Raw genomic sequence first — 23,249 nt, 5'->3', positions numbered from 1 at the left:
ACGCTGGGAAAGCCCGTTCCAGGAAGAGGGAAGAGCGCATGCAAAGGACAGGTAGGAACTCAAACTGTTCTAGAGGGGAAAATTAGGCCACCGAAGCACAGTGAGTGAGCAGCTTGTGGGAAGGTGGGAGAGGAAGGCAGAACAGGGACCATGAAGGATCTCTTTGGGCTTTGTAAAGGGTCTGGGCTTGCACTGCAATGGGCCACAGAAGAGATTTATAAAAGAAAAGATACTATATTGTCAACATTTAAAAACATCACTTAAGCACATATCTGTATACCAATGTTGACAGTAACATTATTCATAAGAGCTAATCAATAGGGGAATGGAAAAACAAAATGTGGTATATACACATGATGGAATATTATTCAGCTAGAAAAAGGAATGGAATTCCGATATATGTGACAACATGGATAAACCCCAAAAATATTGAAATAAATCAGACAAAAAAGGGCAAAAGGTGTATAATTCCACATAGAATAGGTAAATTCATTGAGACAGAAGATAAAACAGAGGTTGCAAGGGAGCAGGGGGGATGGGGAGTCATTGTTTAATGGGTACAATGTCTATCTGGAATGATGAGAAATGTTCTGAAAGTAGATAGTGCTGATGGTTGCATAACCCAGCGAATATACATAATGGGCCTGAATTGTACACTTAAAAATGGTAAATTTTATTTTGTGAATATTTCACCATGATAAAAAGAAGTATTAAAAAAAACAAACACCGCTACTGGGAGAAAATGGACTGGAGAGAGGCAACTGTGCTGTCGCAGAAGCTGGCGTGCAGAGAGGAGACTGGTACTGACATGCAGAGCAAAGTGAAGCAGAGAAACCACAGGGGCCGAGAGAAACAAGAAGAGCTGCCTGATGGCTTCCCAGTCACATGCAGCCCAGCTGTGATTCCTGCAGTGCATTCCAGCGAAACCCTCCCACACCCTTTCTGTGAATTACGTTATATTGGAGCTGGACTGAGTGGATCTCCATCCCTTGCAAGGAAACCATCCCTGATTCAGGCAGGGAACACAGCTAAGATGCAGCCTGGAGACTCAAAGTTTGAGGCCGCTGGATTCTAAAGCCAGACTACCTCCAGCTCCAGGAGAGCAGAGCAGCTGGCTTTTTCCTCCCCGCTCAGTGTTGGGCACCGTGCCTGCCGCATGGTGGGAGTCTTCGACCCACAGCTGTTGAATTAGGGCTGAGAAACTCACCTGTGCGTCTGTAGAGTAGGCGTCTGAGTGCCATGGTCTCTCACCAAATGTATACTCAACTGAAGCCTAGGGAACCAAGCCCCTGCATCCCCCTCATTGCTGATCTGAATGGTCAGTTTCACCCTTCACAAGGACTTCTACCTAATTCACTGAACATCAGAAGAAGTTTATGCTAAAATTTTGATTTTACAGAATCCCAAGGACCCCTCTACAAACACCCAAGATCGACTGGGTTCCCAACAATATTCATCAAATCAAGTGTAAGAAAAATTGAACTGGCTTTCTCACGAACATAGGACACATTATATGGTTTTTAATTTGATAATACTCTGCGTTCATAGACGGGAGAAAACATCTCCTTCCTTAAAACGCTGGAGTCAGAATCTCAAGAGATCCTCACACGGCAAAACTGGAACTTGCTCACTGCATCATTCCCAACCCTTGTAACCTCTGGTGGTGGTGTTCAGTCTCTCAGTCGTGTCCGACTCTTTGCGACCCCATGGACTGCAGCACGCCAGGCCTCCCTGTCCCTCATCTCCTGAAGTTTTGCAATCTCTAGCACATGTCATTTCCAACTTGGGAAAACTAGAAATGACCTGATTTTACATAAGGAGGAAAACTGTTCCACAGATCATTGTTGATCACCTTACTGGTCTATCTATCACACATGGATTAAAATGTTAACAACATAACAAGAAGATACTTATAAAACGCAGTTAAATGAAAAAGGAGGCATGCGAAAGTAAATACATAATTTGATTACAACCATGTAGAAATGGCACTTGTAGCTATACAAGTTGGAAGGTATCAAAAGCAGATGAAAATACTTGCTGCAAGGTGGTGAAATTATACATAGAATTTTAAACTGTATTTAAAATTTACTTTAAAATATTTACAAAGTCAGTTATAAACACACACACACACACACACACACACACACACACAAACTGAGCTGGTCAGTGAGCTGCCTTATCAAGCTGGGGATAACTGATGACCAGTCGGGGATTCTATAAAGCAGGGTTTTTCCAAGGGTGGTTCTGGCAACAGTGGCATCAACCTTACCTGGGAACTTGTTAGAAGTGCAAACTCTGAGTTAATCCCGACTTACTGAATTTGAAACTCTGGGGATGGCATCCAGCAATTTGTTTTAATAAGTTAACCAGGTGATTCTGATGCCTGTTCAAGCTAGAAAGCACTTCTCTCATGTATGTTGCCAGTCTGATATTCTGTGATTTCCACAAGTCTATAAAGGTCCATCCTACACACCTATATTGTCTCCCCTAAACAACACTCTATTTATAAGAGCTCCATACTACTTACTAGATCAGGTTCAAAGTCTTCACCTGAGAGTCAACATCCTACTTGTGCTATCAAATTTCATCTTTTCCACTATGGTTAGTTAACAGGGACTGTGCTTCTGTGCATCATCTCTACAGCCCTCCTGACAACCCTATAAAATAGATAATACTAATAAACCCCATTTCATAGATAAGAAAACTGAGGCCAATCATACAACTAGTAAATGCTGGAACAAGAATGACTTCCAATCACAAACTCTTAGGCACCACTGAGGTTCAGCGATGTTTACAGAGATAATAAGTAAGGGAACTGGTATATGAAGCCAGGCCTGTCTGATTTCAAAGCCTACCCACTGTGTAACCACTGAGCTCTTTAGCCCTGTACTCTCTGCTGGGCAGGACCATGTGCTCATTGTCCTTCAAATCATCGTTGCCAAGAATCATGCTGTTTGCAAATATCCTCTGTCTATCTTCCTTGTCGCCAACTCACATCCCACAGCCTCCAGAAGGCCTTCCAGGCTGCTTCCCTGAGATGCCTAGCCAGAAGGGGTTGCTCCCTCCTTCTCCCAACCCCCACCAGCACCTGTCTGTGCGCTTCTCACAATATTTACCAGTTCTGAATTAGCTATGCACACGCTTCTTCAGTAGAGGTGGTGGTCTGAGTTGGCATGGTATCACCAGTGACTGACATAGAACACACACTAACCAAGTCAACCAGGGTGTCTTTTATGTGACTAAATGCATTCTTTAGGTATATTATGTATCTTATCTGCCCAGTAGGAGGACAGCAGGAGCCTTAAAAACAAGGACTTAATCTTTTACTTAATGCATATTTCCAAGAATATACCTGGGCCAGGTACACAGTCAAACCTGTAATATATACTTGAATTCAAGTAGAATGCTACTTGTACATGATTCCAGTACATAAATTTTTCTACTTTTTAAACCCTGCAATTAATGCAGCTTATATTAATACTTTACAAATGGATCCCATTAACTGAGTTTTTGTAAATAGAAATAATAAATTTAATGTTTTTAATAGTTAAATATTAACCAAGAAAATTTTATGAGCATATTTTCCTAAAGATTAGTTCAAATTTCCATGCAACTGGGGAAAAAACTCACAATTCTGTCTTTTAAAAAACTGAGGCTCTGATAAAAAGAAAAAAACGAGGCTATGATATATCTTCACTATTCCTCTTTTAAAATGAAAGCATACCCTTTAAAAAAATCATAACACAAACCCCAATCTCTCTCATTAAGAAAAATATGAATATTTTCAACCCAGATATCTATTACCTATCACAGTCATTTATCTAGTCCACCACATATACTTGTAACAGGGGGGAGAAAAGGAGCTCACAGATATTCTAACTCCTATCACATATCCAGAGATGAAGGGTACAGAAAAATTGGAATATGTATTACAATAATATATAAACCTCAAAAACTAGATTTAGAAACTTTTAGGAACAAGATAACATAAAAGCTAAATGCTACTTTTCCTAATACATAAATCATTTTATTTAATTACATAACACCATGAACAGAGAAAAATACCAAGCCACAACATATTTTTAACACACTGAAAGGCACAGATTAAAAGTACGTAACAGTAAAAACACAACAGATAAAGATGATCAAATTATTATTACAGCCTTTCAATAGTCATTCATTCCCATCCAGTCCTTATACTGTACCCACATGGTCTAACAGTAAATATACAACAAAAGATCTGAAGAGCTTGGCGATCCTCTCTAAATCGCAATCAATGTACTACCACTGAACAGACAGTGTAAACTTACCAGCTCCACAGATCCATAATGTTTCCTACTGAAATCCCCACGTCTACAGCCTAGGTCTTCCGAGACAGAGCTGGAACAAAAATGCTTCATCAGTATTATACATAGCGATCTGGCCACAAACCTTCTGCAAAAATCCACTACCATTTGCAAAAAGGGCTGCTATGGAACAGGCTTGCCCAGCTCCTCACTGCAGGGGAGCCTCCTTGCAACAGACACAGTCCTCAGCAGCCATTGCAGAGCCCGGCTTTCATGGAGCCCTCAGTAAGAAGAAAAACACCCGAGTCATCCTTGGAGGTATAGGCAATGATTGAATTAAATATTTAGTCATTTGGAATCGATTGACATTTCCCAGGCTACTGGTGGTTTATAATTTCATTTCTGCATAACCAGAGGGGAGAGAAACCCTGCAGTAAACTTGAGGCAAGGGACAAAGCTTGCAATTATCTTTCGTTTAAAGAGAGCCTCTTTGTCCCAAATATTCTGCATAAAAATAACCAGCATTACGGGATGCTATCTAGGAGACATAAACTTTAAATAGGAGGAAAAAAAAAACTTCAAAATCCTGGTAGGCCCCACCCCCTCCCCTTTTATTTATGACAACATCACAATATGGAAAAAAGACTAGGACTAACAGAAAAATCTCAAAATCTAACTTCCAATTATATTTAGCTTTTTTGATGTGGCAGTAGCTAATACTTTCCTACTCCCTCCCCTTAAGAAATGCTTAAATCAGAGAAGAAAAATCACATGCGTCTTTCAGGAAAAACAATTAAAACCAGGGGAAAATTGTTACTGCATTTGCATCTTGAATGCACAGTTACACACTCAAAAGACACATATCTTATTGAATAGTTGGTACAGAGAGGGCCCTGAGCAGTACTCATGAAACCACCAGAGATCCACAAATACAAACAGTTTTAATAAGTTCTGTTCTAATATGTCATGCAAATAACTCTAATAAAACAGAAAATAAAATTTCCCAGGAATGACACATTTAATATATCCCAAATATTTGGGAGTTAACATGCAAAGAAAGGTGCATTTAGTACCTTTTCATCCTTCCTTAAAAGGTAGGCTACATTTTCTAAATTACAGCCCTTCTGGCATGTTCAGAAAGAGACTGACTCTGATGCTTCACGGCCACAGAACTGACTCTCTGCCAGGACACTGTTTGATAGGCTCCAAGAAGGACAGCATGAGAGAAATGAGATTAGAGAGTCTAATGGTATTCCGCTTCTTCCATTTCACAGGGATGGCTGAGTTCATCGTATAGGAGAGATTTAACCTTTTGTAGTCCTCACTGCCTTAGAAGAAACCATGCAACACATTAATGAAGGCAGCTTGGAAGGGTATCCTGGATACTTACCTAGGCTACCTTCCTGCTGCTAGTGACATGACTTTCCACCGAAAAATCTCTGAAAGAGGTGTAAAAGCTTCCCTCTGTGGCCAGCTCCAAGGTTAGCTATGTCCTCTATGCCCATTTTCTTAGCCCTTTTTGAAAACCCTCCTGGAGAATATTGCTGTTGCCTTACATAACAGTTTCAAGATCCTTCTCCAGCGGCCCTGAGTTACCAAAAGCAAGTGGGCTCCTGTGCGGGGTGCATCCACGCTCTTGAACAGGGGTTGGGCACAGAGCTGATGCTCAATGGTGGCTGACTGAGAGCTGTCTGCCTGGACCTCAGCCAACATCTTCAGTTAAGTTGGGCCCATGACTCACTCATCAATAGAAGCAGCAGCAGCGGTTTCTCACCCAAATGGCCAAAAACATGAAAAAGAGCAAGGATGTGGGGATCTGGGCCCCTCCCTGTGCCGCCCTCAGCACCACAGAGGGGGTTCCGAGACAGCGCCAGCTCCCTAACTTTGCCAATGCCAACACCCAGAAACAAACACAAAACAGGGTGATGACCCTACATCTGGAGCAACCACCTCCTTAGAAGCCTCAGAGAGGGCAGACGATGTCCTAGGAAAACAACTGACAGACATAAACAGAATATCTGCTGTGGGCTGCCCTTTTCCCCTTCTAATTACATTTCATCCAGTACACCGCAGAGAGGGTGTTTGCTGATGACAGGGCCACGCACAACTGTAAGGGAGGCATTTCTAGGGCTACAGGAGGCACTCAAACCAGCCGTAATAGAACCCACCCTCTTCCCCAACTCCCTGGCCCCTTGGCATCCAGCACAAGGGTTGTGTTTAGGGGGACCACCCAGAGCTCTAAGAGGAGCTTGGTTCTCCCCCAGGTCCCCAGAGTCTGGCCCACTGCTAGGCACAGAATGGACATGCAGTAAACGTTTGCTGTTTACTTCGCTCATCTTTTGGATCTCACTAGTTGTTGCCTGATAGTGCCCTCAGTGATCACTGAGGCAGCCCACCTATTGACCTTCTCCCTGATAAGCCCCTGGACGTCACTCCATCAGTCCAGACAGTCCTGACCCAAGAGGCAGATAGGGCCACATGCATGCCCAAACCTCCTTCCTTTCCTCTGGGACTTGCCACTGGACTTCATCTCCTAGCCCCTCTTTCAGGGAGTGTGACCATGTGACTGATTTCTGGCCAAGAGAATACAGACCCAAGTGATGTGCCTATGGGCTCCCATGGGAAGCCTGCCTGCCTTCCCCGTGGCCAGCAAGAGAGGACCACAAGGACCCAGAGGAAGGCAGAGGTTCAAGATGGAAAAAAGCCAGGTCTCTGAATGACCAAATGGAAGGTCATGCCTCCGAGAACATCTGTATTAGAATGTGATGTGAGCAAGAAATAAACATTTAGTTGTGTTCATCACGCACAGTTTGGGGTTTACCTGGTGAAGCCTCTGTGCTACCTGGACTATTACAGAAGTCGGTATCTTGCACTGGGGGTGCTACCATGGCAACAACCTAAAATATGTGGTGCTTCATAGGCAGGCAGCAGCCAGGGAGGAAATGGTCTCAGAGCCTAGAGAGATGGAGATCTCCGTTATACAGTAGCAAACTAGGTGATAAAACTCGCACCTACAATAACTGAGGAGGTGGATCTGTGCCTTCTGAGCCTGCAGCCCTAAGGAATGTGGCTGGACAGGTCAGAGTGAGGCCATGGGCTGGCTCCTACTGACTGACCTTAACAAGGCTTTTTACAAGGAAGAGATGAGCCCAGGTTAGAAGTGGATAGATTTCAAGCAAAGATAGAAGGGACTAGAGAAAGTCTTGAGACCAAGGGCCTCACAGCCTTGAGAAATTGCTGTTTTAGGACCCCACGCAATGAGAATTCTGGCCAGTAAAATATGGGTAGAAATGCAGGGCACCTCTTCCCAGACCAGGCCCATACAGGTTTCCCATGAATAATCCTGGCTCTCGTTCCTCGTCCACTGGCTCTGAGGATGGCTGTGAGAACCAAGAAGGATGAAGCTACACTACAAAGGTGCCCAGACCCCTAAATGAAGAACACAGAAGAGCCCAAGTAGGCACACTCTAACTGGGCTGTGAGATGAGAGGACAGAACTTGTACTGCTTTAAGTCACGAAGGTTCAAGGTTTATCTGGTACAACAGGTGATTTTATCTTCATGGATATAGCTCTCCACAGGTAACAGAAAGTACTGTAAGAATAAGTCCCACAGAATGTAAACTGGTAGAGCCATTATGGAGAACATAATTCCTTAAAAAATTAGGAATAAATCTACCATATGGCCCAGAAATCCCTCTAATGGACATATATCCTGAGAAAGCTACATTACTACATGACACATTTACCCCATTGTTCACTGTAGCACTATTTACAATAGCCAGGACATGGAAGCAACCTAGATGTCCATCTACAAATGAATGCTTAAAGAAGGTATGTACATATATACAATGGAATATTACTCAGCCATGAAAAAGAAATGAATTTGAGTCAGTTCTAGTGAAGTGAATGAACCTAGAACATGTTATACAGAGTGAAGTAAGTCAGAAAGAGAAAAATAAATATCATATATTAATGCATATATATGGAACCTAGAAAAATGGTACTGATGAACCTTTTTGCAGGGAAGAGATGGCGATACAGAGACGCAGATGTAGGGAATGGACATGTGGACAAGTGGGGGAAGGAGAAAGTGGGATGAATGGAGAAAGTAGCATCAACATGTATACACTATCCTATGTAAAATAGATCGCTGGTAAGAAGTTGCAATGTAATGCAGGGAGCCCAGCCTGGCACTCTGTGATGACCTAAAGGAGTGGGATAGGGGAGGGGAGGGAGGCTTAAGAGAGAGGGGATATATGTATAATTATGGCTGATTCGCACCGTCATATGGCAGAAACCAACACAACATTTTAAAGCAATTTTCCTCCAATTAAAAAAAAAAGAAGTCCCACAAAAAAGGGGTCATCAGAGGGCTGGTGGGCCCACAACTATTGAGGTCAGTACACTGTGGCCTCCCCTGCCTGTTTTTGAACACTAAGCTTTATTGGGATGCAGTCACACCCTCTGGTGACAGGCTGGCTGTGGTTGTTTCCATGTTTCAATGGCAGAGCTGAGGACATGCAACAGAGACCTGCAGGGCCTGCAAAGCCCAAATCATTTACGCTCTGGCCCTTCCCAGAAAGTTTGCCCAACCCCTGCCCACAGACACATGAATCCCTTTTGCTGGTGTCAGCTCTACCCATAAACTGTGATTAGGATGCCAATGAAAACAGCAGTGTTTATTAGAGTCCATCAGAATCCCTGGGGGAGCTTTCTAGAAATGCAGATTCCCTGGCCCTTTTCCCAGAGGCTGTGATTCAACCTGACTGAGATTTTAATAAGCCATGGTGGGAACTCTGATGCAGGTGGTTCACAGACAGTGTTTTGAAAAATACTGCTTTTCCAGATGACTCTGGAATCCCTGGGAAACCTGTTAGCCATTCTGTGGCATTTTTATAAGGAAGGACAAGGCCTTGATCAAGTTTTCCCTGAATGGGAGGAGGTGTCACATAGTGCCTCAGGGCAAGGGCCTCAGTCACAGACAGGGGTTCTTAAGCCCCTTGGGCATTAGTTCTCGTGTATAAAATGTGGCTGATCATATCACTTATTTAACAGGGTTATACAGAATAAACTAAAAAGAGCAGATAAAAGTTTATTCTAGGCATAATATCTATTACATGAAAACTACTCAATAAATGTTAGCTATTATTATTGCTCTTTTTATTAGTATGAATTCTTCTCTGGTTGTTAGAGAGTCCTGGAAAGAGGCTGCAGCCTACATGATTATTATTAATAACTTTTAAAGAACTTAAAACAAGATGCCTGTTTTTTTCCCCCTGTGGTGAAACGGGCGATCTAGGGCCAAGCAGCCCCCTAGGGCAGGGCTGAGGGCAGCACCACAGCTCAGCAGACCATCACCTATCTGAAAGTGTTGGCCTAGCAGTGCGACCTCACCTAGAAAATCCTTGGGCCTGAGAGCAGGTCACCAGAACAGGCAGGTGCAAAAAAGAACCAGTAGGTTCAAGTTCCTCACAGACAAGGTGGTCTGGCTCTAAATAGAAATTCTGTTTTAGCAAATTAACGTGTGAGGATGCTGGATCACGCTTTGCAAGCATGAACAGAGCTGAGGACCATCATGTTACATCTCTAAAGAAGGCCTGGGATGAGAGCAAAGATTTCCAGACCCACACAGAGGCTAGAGAAATGACCATTATGTAAATCAGGATCCTGGAAAGCAGGACAATCCCCTGTGAAGAGTAGATGTTATGGAAACTGAAAAACGGGGGGAAAAGAAAGCTGAAACTCGGCGATACAGTTCCTTACTCAAATGGCCCAGAGATTAGTGACTGACTCTAACAACTGGCCAGACCCCACTAATCCAGGCCTTAGTCATCTCCAGCCCTGTTGGCAGGGTTAAAGCCAACAGAAGAATGAGATTCTTCCTGGATCAGCTGAAAGAAATAGTGAAAAGCAACAGGCTTACCAACAGCAGAGCTCAATATCAGGAGTGCCAGGGCACCACCTCCACCCCCTTGATAAACAGATAGTAATAGACAGATGGAAGGGATCCCCCTATTTGAGGGACAGAGGAGCTGAAAAATGTGCCAGCTGACAGACTGAGGCTTAGAGGGAAAGCAGGGCCTCCTAACAACAGGTACTAGAATAGCTTACTGCACATAAGGGAGCAGTTGTCTCTCCTTCTGGAGATAATGACAAAAAAAGCAGAGCTGCAATTATACATTAACTTCTAATGATGAAATGGAAGAATCTTGTCCTCTTTTGAAAAGATTTCAGACACCAGGAAGTAGGAAGTAAGCAAGAGGATTTCTGGAGTGTTAGGGTCTCAGAAAAATCTAAGTCCCTGGATTCTTGCTCCAGACAGCATCCTGTCCCCCCACTGAGCTTCTGGGTTCCCAGTATCACGTGCTCCTGATCTTAAGTTTAACATCCATTAGTGAACTCCACCAATCATAAAGTGGTCAGATATGCCTGGATCTGAATGTCAGCTCCATGGTACAACAGCTCTGTGGCCCCTGGCAAGTTAGTTATCCTCTCTGAGCCTGTTTCCTCATCTATAATATGGGCTTAAAATAATCTGTTTCTGTGGGAGGATTAAAAAATATCATAAGGCACTTAGCACACCTGACACATAAATGAAAGCCGGCTATTCTATTCAGAGACCTTGCCTACCTTGGTCATGACCATGCCCCATGCGCCTGGTTCAGAGCAGGCTGCTCCACGAATAGTTATGAATTAATGATAGCTCTTAGGGCTTCCCTGGTGGCTCAGATGGTAAAGAATCCGCCTGCAACATGGGAAACCTGGCTTTGATCCCTGGGTTGGGAAGATCCCTTAGAGAAGGGAACGGCTACCCATTCCAGTATTCTGGCCTAGAGAATTCCACGGACAGAAGAGCCTGGCGGGCTACCATCAACAGGGTGACAAAGACTCGGACTGAGTGACTTTCACTTCACCTCTGGTGGCCTTTGCCCTTGCTGAATGCAGATGGGTTCCTGCCCCCTTCCCTCTTTCCCTCTTCCACCATCCATCTGCCATTGGATATTCTGACATTTCTTTTGGTATATTTGATGTTACTTCCACCATTATTCAGCCATCTTTCTCACTTTAACCTTCATTTCTGTAATATTCTGAAATGCATTCCTCCTACACTATTTCTGTGCCCACTAAGTTTCTGGACATAGACAGGTGTCCCCAGAACTTACTGGATTCTCTGCTATTACTAAAGTCTTGTGGTAATTCACTGCAAGTTTCCTTTCAATAATGACCTCTACCAGTGCCCTTGGAGTTCTAACTAAAAAACAGCAACCACACCAAACACTGGTGAAGACACAGAGCAACCACACCACTCATAAACTCTGGGTGGGAATGTGCAAGGTAAGCCAAGCCTCTCTGAAAACCAGGTAGCAGTTTTTTATAAGATTAAACACGCAGTTACCATATGACCCAGCACTTGCACTCCTGGGCATTTATCCCAGAGAAATGAAAATATATATTCAAAAATATCTATACACAAATGTTCACAGCAGCTTTATTCATGATAGCCCCAAACTGGAAAAAGCTTAGAAATCCTTGGAAGGGCCAATGGATAAAGAACCAGTGTTGCACGCACACGCTGGAATGTCCCTCAGCCCAGAAAAGGAGCACAACACTGACAGACGCAGCAACTTGGGCAATGTCCAGGGAGTCGCGCAGAGTGGAAAGGGCCAGTGCTAAAAGGTGACATACTGCTGTGATTCCATCACACAACATTCCTGAGGTGACATTCTTTAAAATTATAGAGGAGGGAGGTGGGTTATGAAAAGGTAGCATAAGAGATTCTGTGGTGATGGAGCCATTCTGTGTCATCTGTGATGATAAATAAATGAACCTACACATGATAAGATTGCATGTGACACCAGGGAAACCTAAGGCCAGCGGATTGCATCAGTGACGATTTTCTGGTTGTGACTGATCCTGCACTAATGTTATTATGCCAGATGTTACCACTGGGGGAAACTGGGGAAAGGATACCCGGAATCTCTCTGTGTTTTTCTGATAACTACGTTATAAGAACCTATGATGCTCTCAAAATAAAAAGGTTAAGTTTAAAAACACCTGCATCTGAGTTGAAATTCTTTCACTCATCCCATAAACAGTTCCTGAGCACCTAAGACGTACCAGGTATACTGAGCCAGGTGCTAAACCTAAGATGTGTGGTCCCCACAGTCATAGCACTTACGGTTCAGTGGGAAAATATAAAGGACATTGGACTTCACAGAACAAAAAGTGTGCAAGCACATCACACCTGTGTGTAGCAAAGCTGGTAACTGTACAACAGTCCCGTTTGGGATGTGGGTGTGCAGAGCAGAAGCCTGAAGGCCTGTTATTCTGCTCAGCTCAAGCCCCACCATCCAGGATTTCCCTGGTGACACAGTGGATAAGAAGTTGCCTGTCAATGCAGGAGACATGAGTTTGATCCCCGAAGATTCCACATACCCCAGAGCAACTACGCCCACATACCACAACTATAGAGTAGTCCTGGCTCACTGCAACTAGAGAAAGCCTGCACAGCAACGAAGACCCAAGCACAACCAAAAATTAATTAATTTTTTAAAAGACCCACCATCCAGAAACCTGGGAGCTGCTACCTACAGATGATTCCTACAAAGTGTAATGTCCACACGTCTGCTCCCTCCCTCTCCACTCTCTAGTGACCTTGGCTTCTTTCTTATAAGGTCAAGGCTGAAGGGATTTCCAGCTGAGTATAATTTGGTTTGGGAAACACTGCTCCACAGGACACCTATACGTGCATGACCACAAAGCGTTAAACAGAAACTTGTTTAAGAAGAAAAAATCAGCAGACAACATATGTTGCTGCAGACCTGCCTTGATCACCTGCAGATTTAACTTCTTTGGGGAAATCCCTCCAAAGTCTGTCTCCCTAGGTTCTCCAAGCTTCTCTTCTGAGATTGCCAAACTGTGCCTCCAGCTGTACCCAGACTCTGAAGGCAGGCATGCTGTCCAGAGCAGCATTTCTGAGCAGTACCCCGGCTAGCGGGAATCCTAGAGAATGGGAATCTCCCATTCTTGCTACTCAGAGTGATAGTTTTCCCTGATTTGGTTAGAAATTCAGACTCTTAGGCCCCACCCCAGACCTAATGAGACAAAATCAGCATTTTAACAAAATCCCCTGAGGATTCAAATGCATGTTGAACTTTGAGAAGCACTTGATTTTGGCTCTCAAACCTAGCTGTATGTCACACTCATCTGGATTTCTTCTCCAATTTGTTTTATTATGAAATAGTTTAAGATGCAGAAAAATGAATATCATGAACATTATAGATACAATGAAAACCCCTCTCCTTGATCTCATTTTCATCTCTCTCCTTTGACACAATTCAACTAAACAATTTGGTTTATACTTCCTACTTATCTTTGACATTTGTACCATGTAGTCATAAACCATATGCAGTATTGTTTAGCATGACTTTAAATTTTACACACTTGTATATCAAACCATGACTATCTCCCTGTAACTAGCTTCTCTGAACACTTTGCTTTTGAGGTTTGTAAACGTTGATAGCCGTAACTCTAGTCATCAACTCACAGTGCTGTGTAGCCTCCTGCTGTGTCAATATCCCACTGATCCCCCATTCTCCTACAACTGGACATTTCATCAGTGATCATCTCCCATACTCAGCCAGCCAAGTCCTTCCATCTTATGGGTCCTCACTATTTGATGTCCAGATCCCCATAATAGCCTCGTCAGTCTTCTGGCCACGTCAACATACAATTTTAGGGTGGAAGAGACTTCCAGAAATGTGCAGAGACTTCCAGTCCAGAGACTCAAGGATCACTTGGTGTCCAACCTGCCACCTATGGTAGTGTATTCTCTACCAGATACTTTAAATATAGCTAACAAGTCTCAATTACACGCTATCGTTGTTGTTATTGTTTAGTTTCTTAAGTTGTGTCTGACTCTTTTGCAACCCCATGGACTGGAGCCCACAAAGCTCCTCTGTCCATGGGATTTCCCAGGCAAGAATACCGAAGTGGAATGCCATTTCCTTCTCCAGGGGATCTTTCCAATCCAGGGATCGAACCTGTGTCTCCTGCATTGCAGGAGGATTCTTTGTCACTAAACCACCAGGGAAGCCCATTACACACTATTAGTGATAAAGAAACACAGTATACCCCAGGGCACTCCATTCTCCCTGTCAAACAGTTTTTTTTTTTTTTTTTCTATATTGAATTGAAATCCATCACACTTTAATTGCCACCAGTTGGTCCTACGTCTTCACCCTTTCACTTCTTCTTAATTTCCTTATGATCACACCTGGATCAGTGGTCCTGTCTGGCCCACTCTCTCCCTATCTCAGCAATCCAGCCACACTGCCCTTCTTCCTTTCCTTTAGCCTGCTGAGCATCGTTCTCATCTCAGGACCTGGAAAGCTCTCTACAAACTGCCTCTTCTTCTGCTTCTTCTTCTGGACTTCATCCCTACTCCCCAGACAAGAAATTATTAATACAAAGAGGATACTGGATTAACATCCGCCACCCTTACTAGAATATAAGCATCCACAATGACAGGTTCTCTGTTGGTCTTGTTCAGTGCAAAATCCTTACATGTTACATAATACCTGGCACAGATATTAGCTCTTCAGTTCAGTTCAGTTCAGTTGCTCAGTCATGTCTGACCCTTTGCAACCCCATGAATCACAGCACACCAGGCCTCCCTGTCCATCACCAGCTCCCGGAGTTCACTCAGACTCACGTCCATCGAGTCAGTGATGCCATCCAGCCATCTCATCCTCGGTCGTCCCCTTCTCCTCCTGCCCCCAATCCCTCCCAGCATCAGAGTCTTTTCCAATGAGTCAATGCTTCGCATGAGGTGGCCAAAGCACTGGAGCTTCAGCTTTAGCATCATTCCTTCCAAAGAAATCCCAGGGCTGATCTCCTTCAGAATGCACTGGTTGGATCTCCTTGCAGTCCAAGGGACTCTCAAGAGTCTTCTCCAACACCACACTTCAAAAGTATCAATTCTTCGGCACTCAGCCTTCTTCACAGTCCAACTCTCACATCCATACATGACCACAGGAAAAACCGTAGCCTTGACTAGACGGACCTTAGTCGGCAAAGTAACGTCTCTGCTTTTGAATATACTATCTAGGTTGGTCATAACTTTTCTTCCAAGGAGTAAGCGTCTTTTAATTTCATGGCTGCACTCACTATCTGCAGTGATTTTGGAGCCCCCCAAAAATAAAGTCTGACACTGTTTCCCCATCTATTTCCCATGAAGTGATGGGACCAGATGCCATGATCTTCGTTTTCTGAATGTTGAGCTTTAAGCCAACTTTGTCGCTCTCCTCTTTCACTTTCATCAAGAGGCTTTTTAGTTCCTCTTCACTTTCCACCATAAGGGTGGTGTCATCTGCATATCTGAGGTGATTGATATTTCTCCTGGCTATCTTGATTCCAGCTTGTGTTTCTTCCAGCCCAGCATTTCTCATGATGTACTCTGCACAGAAGTTAAATCAGCAGGGTGACAATATACAGCCTTGACGTACTCCTTTTCCTATTTGGAACCAGTCTGTTGTTCCATGTCCAGTTCTAACTGCTGCTTCCTGACCTGCATACAGATTTCTCAAGAGGCAGGTTAGGTGGTCTGGTATTCCCATCTCTTTCAGAATTTTCCACAGTTTGTTGTGATCCACACAGTCAAAGGCTTTGGCATAGTCAATAAAGCAGAAATAGATGTTTTTCTGGAACTCTCTTGCTTTTTCCATGATCCAGCGGATGTTGGCAATTTGATCTCTGGTTCCTCTGCCTTTTCTAAAACCAGCTTGAACATCAGGGAGTTCATGGTTCATGTATTGCTGAAGCCTGGCTTGGAGAATTTTGAGCATTACTTTACTAGCATGTGAGATGAGTGCAATTGTGCGGTAGTTTGAGCATTCTTTGGCATTGCCTTTCTTTGGAATTGGAATGAAAACTGACCTTTTCCAGTCCTGTGGCCATTGCTGAGTTTTCCAAATTTGCTGGCATATTGAGTGCAGCACTTTAAAGCATCATCTTTCAGGATTTGAAACAGCTCAACCGGAATTCCATCCCCTCCACTAGCTTTGTTCGTAGTGATGCTTTCTAAGGCCCACTTGACTTCACATTCCAGGATGTCTGGCTCTAGATGAGTGATCACATCATCATGATTATCTGGGTCATGAAGATCTTTTTTGTACAGTTCTTCCATGTATTCTTGCCACCTCTTCTTAATATCTTCTGCTTCTGTTAGGTCCAGACCATTTCTGTCCTTTATCGAGCCCATCTTTGCATGAAATGCTGCCTTGCTATCTCTCATTTTCTTAAAGAGATCTCTAGTCTTTCCCATTCTGTTGTTTTCCTTGATTTCTTTGCATTAATCAAAGAAAGGAAGATAAGGAAGGCTTTCTTATCTCTCCTTGCTATTCTTTGGAACTCTGCATTCAGATGCTTATATCTTTCCTTTTCTCCTTTGCTTTTCGCCTCTCTTCTTTTCACAGCTATTTGTAAGGCCTCCCCAGACAGCCATTTTGCTTTTTTGCATTTCTTTTCCATGGGGATCGTCTTGATCCCTGTCTCCTGTACAATGTCACGAACCTCAGTCCATAGTTCATCAGGCACTCTATCTATCAGATCTAGGCCCTTAAATCTATTTCTCACTTCCACTGTATAATCATAAGGGATTTGATTTAGGTCATACCTGAATGGTCTAGCAGTTTTCCCTACTTTCTTCAATTTGAGTCTGAATTTGGTAATAAAGAGTTCATGATCTGAGCCACAGTCAGCTCCTGGTCTTGTTTTTGTTGACTGTATAGAGCTTCTCCATCTTTGGCTGCAAAGAATATAATCAATCTGATTTCGGTGTTGACCATCTGTTAATGTCCATGTGTAGAGTCTTCTCTCGTGTTGTTGGAAGAGGGTGTTTGCTATGACCAGTGCATTTTCTTGGCAAAACTCTATTAGTCTTTGCCCTGCTTCATTCCGCATTTCAAGGCCAAATTTGCCTGTGACTCCAGGTGTTTCTTGACTTCCTACTTTTGCATTCCAGACCCCTATAATGAAAAGGACATCTTTTTTGGGTGTTAGTTCTAAAAGGTCTTGTAGGTCTTCATAAAACCGTTCAACTTCAGTTTCTTCAGCGTTACTGGTTGGGGCATAGACTTGGATAACTCTGATATTAGCTCTTAGTGGGGTTTTATTGAATTATGAATGAATGAGTGAATGAGTGAATAATAGTCAGCCAGCCAATCCTTTGGGGCCACATAAAACAAGATCATTCTACAGGAAAGCCCTTCCAATGTCTGAAGAAAGCCACCAGGTCCCCTAGGATTTTCCTTCTTTGCAAGGGGCTGGGAGAGACACAGGAGGGTGAGGCCAGCCGTACAGATAGGTACCCAGAGAAGAGGCGGGGTAAGCACAGGGGCCGCTTCAGAGCTTTCTCAAGGATCAGGCCTGGAGAGACACTACCAGGTGCTCACAAGTCCACTGTCGGCTGCTGCTGGAAGTGAGCAGTGTTATACAGCATATTTGTGAAATTTCGTTTCTGAGTCAGACCTGAAAATACTGTAAATGTTGCCTCAGGTTAATCTCAATAACTTCGCTTCAGAAGTGAATCCAATGCCAGTAATATGAGCAAACAAAGAAAATGCTGCGGGGGCCATCACAATGAATACATTGTGACATCATTCACTAGCCATTAGTTAACGATGAGGCTGGCATTTCCTATGTCTAGTGGTTGGCATCTTTCAATAAACAGGTAATATAATTAAGTGCAACAGATCACACTGTAACATTACAAAGTGGATCAGCTGCAAGTGTCAAACTTATCCAACTGTGAACTTAAGATTCTTGCATTTTATTGCATGTAAATTACAGTACAATAAGAAATTACTTTAAAACGTTATACAGAGTAAAAAAGAAACTCTGATGCTAAATTTAAATAAGTTAACATCTGTATGTATAGAGAAATTCCATGTGCGTAAGGGTTGCCTGATATTTACTCAGCCCTGTAATAACCCACCACTAATTTACTGCCTGATTTTCGGCAAGAAACAGCCTTTCATGGGGCCTCAGTTCTACAGCTGTAAAATGGGGCTTGATTTACGAATTAATTCAACAAATACTGATAAACATGGGACAGTTCTCATGGGGCTGTTGGATTTAAAGAGAAAACACACACTAGCATGGTGAGTAGTTTGGAGCTCAACAACTACTTGAAGAAACAGAGATTGTGCATCCATGTGCTTCATTAGCAAGAAGGTATGTGCATTTGAACACACAAAGAAGAAAAAGAAAGTCTCTTTGTGGAAATCCAGAGATAAGCTAGGCTCTCCTGTGATCTAAAATGCTCTAACTTTAAGAAATATCAGTTAGGGAGGAAAAACTTTCCCTTTACTCTTCATGTTCTGTAGCTGATGCCTGTGAATTAAGCTGACAAAAGACAGATGAACAGAAGAAAAGGCATACAAATTTTATTTCTAATTTTACATGCACAAGGGCTGCACAGAAAAGAAAACCCCCAATAGCAGTTAGAGACTCATATACCATTTAAACAAAGGGCGATAAGTTGTGGAGAAGTGACTAGACTTAAAAAAGGGGGCCAGATTTGGGGATTCTGGGAGGGTCAGTCATGGGGAGGGAGCCACGTGGGGGAAAGCAGTGATAGGTTGGGTTACTTAGAAAGGCTTTTTCATGTAGACTCACCTTGGTGCAGTCTCTGTCTCTGGTAGCAAGGGCTGTTCTCCTCCTTGGTAAAGAGAGGGGAGGGGGTACGTTCACATAGAGAAATTAATGCCCTGCTTTTAGGCAGATGGGGGCGGGCAGATGTTCTTCCTATATCTGCCTTTTCTCAGCTGCCTTCAGCTCAAAATAATCTTTATGCCAAAGTGGCATTTTTGGGGTGGTGTATCTTGATCTGCTTTATAGCCCGTATCAATATGTGAAAAATTCTTAGTCTCAAATGTAAAGGTAAATGCTTGTGGAACTGACTGAATTTTCCCTGGAAATAACCTAGGAGAGGGGGAAGGCTCCTCCCACTGCTTTTTAAATGACCTCTATATTTTATTCTAATTTTTAGGACCAATTTAGATCCCTTGTTACTTAGTCAGTAAGTCATGTCTGATTCTTTGTGACCCCACGGACGGTAGCATATCAGGCTCTTCTGTTCTCCATTATCCTTGAAATTTGCTCACATTCATGTCCATTGAGTCACTGATGCTATCAAACCATCTCATTGTTTGCCGTCCCCTTCTTCTTTTGCTTTCAATCCTTCCCAGCATCAGGGTATTTTCCAACAAGCTGACTTCTTCGCATCAGGTGGCTACTCCATACTTACTTGTGCTCTGGTTTTCTCCAGATACATTCAGACCATGTACTGGAAGAAAAGCAGCTTACTCTGTGCTTTTAAGGTCAAACTATACTTGTGAAAGAGTTTCTAAAATGTTAACTTCACCAAGGTACTCTGATCCTGAGATGGTCTACAAAAATGAGACTTTGAGACCAAGGATGAGAGACTGGAGGCGTGGGGGGATGTTTTTCAAAGAAAGCAAAATAATAGATAGACCAAATTCACAGAAATTTAGAAGGTAAAAGGATTTTAACCAAGAACATTTGTTAATATAGGAGATGACAGGAAAACAACCAGCCTCCATCCAAAGCCAAATGGGATTTATAAAGATGAGGGTTAGTTTAGGTGAATTTAGGGCACAGCAGCCTGAACTATTTCCTTCTGCTTCTTATAAGCAATGATTAAAAAGACTATCTTACACTATTTATAGTGTGCCCTCATGGTGTGCTGTACTGTACTTCGAGATGAGGTGAGCACCAAAAATGGGTTGCTGGCCCTTGAGGACTGTAAAATTTGAAAGAATAGAAAATGTGAATAGTCAAAGGAATAAAATTTTTAGTAATGGCATAACCTCCTTGAGGAAAAATGACTGCTGTTAGTGATTGTTCCTCCAGGGGATGTGGAGCTCAGTGGTGTAGCTTCTGTTCCCAGAAAAGGACCAGGACATCCTGGCAGAGTGACACCATACTTCTCCCTGACTTAGATCACACAGAGCAGCAAGGCAGCACTGAACCTTAAGCCACCCTTGAAAGGTGAAGACCCACATTCCTCTCCCTTCCATTTGGGTCACTCACCTCCCTGGGGACCTCACTACTCCTGCACCTTCAAATACTGCCTCTCTGCTAACCCAAACCAAATCTCCAACTCAAAACTTTTTCTCCAACTGCAAGTTCTGACTTCCAACTGCTGGACGTGGTTCTGTGAACCCCCTGGGATCCCTAAAACATAACATGCCCCCCAGGCACCCTCACTCCCACTCCTCACTCACATCTCGGTCAGCAGCACTGCCATGTTCTTCTTAGTCACTTGAGGTTCAAGCTCAGGGTCATCACCCAGATTTTCCCCATATCCAACATCTAATCAGCCTCCGAGCCCCGGTACAGGCCCGCACAGTGTTGCTTTTGATTGGTGCATGTTTGTATGTGTGTACTTGTATTTCATTATTTTTAAAAATTTTTAGTCATGTATATTTTTGGTGTCCTTTTTAAAATTTATTTTTATTTGGAGGATAATTGCTTTACAATGTTGTGTTGGTTTCTGTCATACTACAATGTCAATCAGCCATAAGTATACATATATAAGTATACATATATCCCTTCCTCTTAATTCTCCCTGCCATTCCTCACCCCATCCCACCCATCTAGGTTGTCACCAGGAGCTTAACCTAACTCTATATGTCATTCTTTGAAGAAATAAAGCTCACTTCCTTCAAAATTCACAGAGTCCAAAGGGCCATACAAGAGAAAGTCTCTCCTCTCCCCACGCCCCCTCTCCCATTTCCTCTCCCCACCAGGAGCCTCTACTGTTTGGTGTGTGTCTGTCAGAGATGCTGTGTGCATTTACAAAGAAAGAAAAACATATATTCCCTTTTGCCTTTGGTAAATACATTAGTAGTAAACCATTCACAATTCCATTCTTTTTGTTATTTTTTCATTTAATGTACCTTGGCAATCTTTCCAAATCAGTACCAAAAGAGCCCCTGTAATTTCTTCTTTTGGCTACATACTATTCCATTGAGTAGACACACCATATTTTATGTAACCAGTTTCCTAGGTAAATGGTTTTAAACCTTTTGCTACTAATAATAAACTGCAATATATAACCTGGTACATGCCATTTTGCACTTGAGGATATTTCCAGAATTATACCGTGTCTCGTAGTCCTTTGTCCCTCCTTCTCCTTTTCATTTCCACTTTCTCTGCTTTAGCTTAGACCTTCATTATTGCAGAAGGCTCCTAGTTGGCACCTTTGTTCTATTACCTTTAACTTCAGTTCAGTTCAGTCGCTCAGTCACGCCTGACTCTTTGTGACTCCATGGACTACAGCACGCCAGGCCTCCCTGTCCATCACCAACTCCCAGAGTTTACTCAAACTCATGTCCATTGAGTCAGTGATGCCATCCAGCCATCTCATCCTCTGTCGTCCCCTTCTCCTCCCGCCTTCAATCTTTCCCAGCATCAGGGTCTTTTCAAATGAGTCAGTTTTTCACATCAGGTGGCCAAAGTATGACCTTTAACTTATCCAACAAATATTTAGTGAGCACTTTCTATGTGCCAGACACTTTGTAAAGACCAGGAAGAACAAGAGAATTAAAAAGTAAATAAATAAAACCTCCTTCTAGCCAGACCTGTACAAATCCTAGCCTGCCTCACAATTGTCTGAGCTTTAGGAGGCTTTTAATAAATCAAACTGCTCTCTTCTCTGTATTTGGAATCAGTTGAGAATTAGTGACAGGAGTCAGGCAAATGGAAATTGAAACATCAATTTCCCTATTGTTGGAGTTTCATTGGCAAATGTGGCCAAGACCAACAGCCACCTGGGCTTCCTACAACTTCCCCTCATTTAAACCCAGAGGCTTTCTCTCCAGCTCTGTGTTTTTTAACCAAGTAGACTTTTATTCAGGAGCAAACTAGGTTTTAAATAGCTTTTGAGAGCTATTTTAGAATGTTTAAATATGTACTGTGGTTAGCTGCTCAGTTGTCTCTGACTCTTTGTGACCGCATGGACTGCAGCCTGCCAGGCTCCTCCGTCCATGGGGATTCTCCAGGCAAGAATACAGGAGTGGGTTGCCACACCCTCCTCCAGGGGACCTTCCCATGTTTAAATATGAAATTGCCTAAATTTGTATGATGCCTTGATTATAAACTCTTTTAAACACATGACAACTTTCTCCAAAAGATCAACAAGTAAACCACTGCTAATTCAGCCTAGTGATGGAAATGAATCTGAATTGTACTTTTAAAAAAATCCACTTGTTGCTAGGATATTGTAACTAATCATAGGAAGGACTGATGGTTTTTAAAAAAATAGGCAGGGACTTCCCTGGTGGTCCAGTGGCTGAGATTACCCAGCTCGCAATCAGTTCAGGGGGCCCAGGTTCTGTGCAACATGCTGCAACCAAGAACCAAGGCAACCACATAAAGAAAGAAATACACATTTTTTAAAAAGAGTGGGCAGATAATTCAGATGGGATTAAAAACTCTTCAAACTTTCTTCCCTTAGCTCCTGGTTGACATTCTTTTAAGGCAGAATGGCCCTGAATAACCATCTTATCAATAGGTTTCCTTTGTCTTTTCCTAATGTATTGAGCTAACAAAGAGACTGTGCCTCTTGTTACTGGTGTTGATACTGGCTCCTTTTCCAAGAGGAGGTCACAAATGTAGTCACAAAGCCGCTTCAAGTCCTTCTCCAGTAGGTATTTGCATAGCCACACTATATCCACCTACTTGTCCTAGTCCAGGGGCGCCATTTTAGAAATAAGAAGCTCCAATGGAGGCAGCAGTATTGGTGGTGGTACTAGACACAGCAGCAGCGGAGACCGGAGGCCGGAGCCGGAACCCTCCCTACTTCACATCCGCCAGCGAGCGGCATCCGGCCTGTGAGAGGTGTTTGCGTCTATGTATGGATGCGAGTTGGACTA

General features: G+C 43.1%; 1 protein-coding gene across 4 annotated transcripts in view; it reads right to left on the bottom strand.

The window, feature by feature from the left end:
* The window catches only part of GARNL3 (GTPase activating Rap/RanGAP domain like 3), a 166,335-nt gene that overhangs the window by 114,670 nt on the left and 28,416 nt on the right, over nt 1-23,249 (bottom strand). For 2 of the 4 annotated variants that reach the window (XM_018055802.1, XM_018055804.1), the window contains exon 3: nt 4,311-4,380. In XM_018055802.1, the coding sequence (XP_017911291.1) occupies nt 4,311-4,380 (70 nt within the window). Of the gene's footprint in view, nt 1-4,310; nt 4,381-5,359; nt 5,701-23,249 lie in introns of those variants that run through there. The other 2 variants (XM_013967919.2, XM_013967918.2) reach the window with 2 other exon arrangements.

This window comes from Capra hircus, chromosome 11 (assembly GCF_001704415.2).
Source record: "Capra hircus breed San Clemente chromosome 11, ASM170441v1, whole genome shotgun sequence".
Classification (NCBI taxonomy): Eukaryota; Metazoa; Chordata; class Mammalia; order Artiodactyla; family Bovidae; genus Capra; species Capra hircus.
Note: the sequence above shows the minus strand (reverse complement) of the source record. Positions and strands in the feature narration are given on the sequence as shown.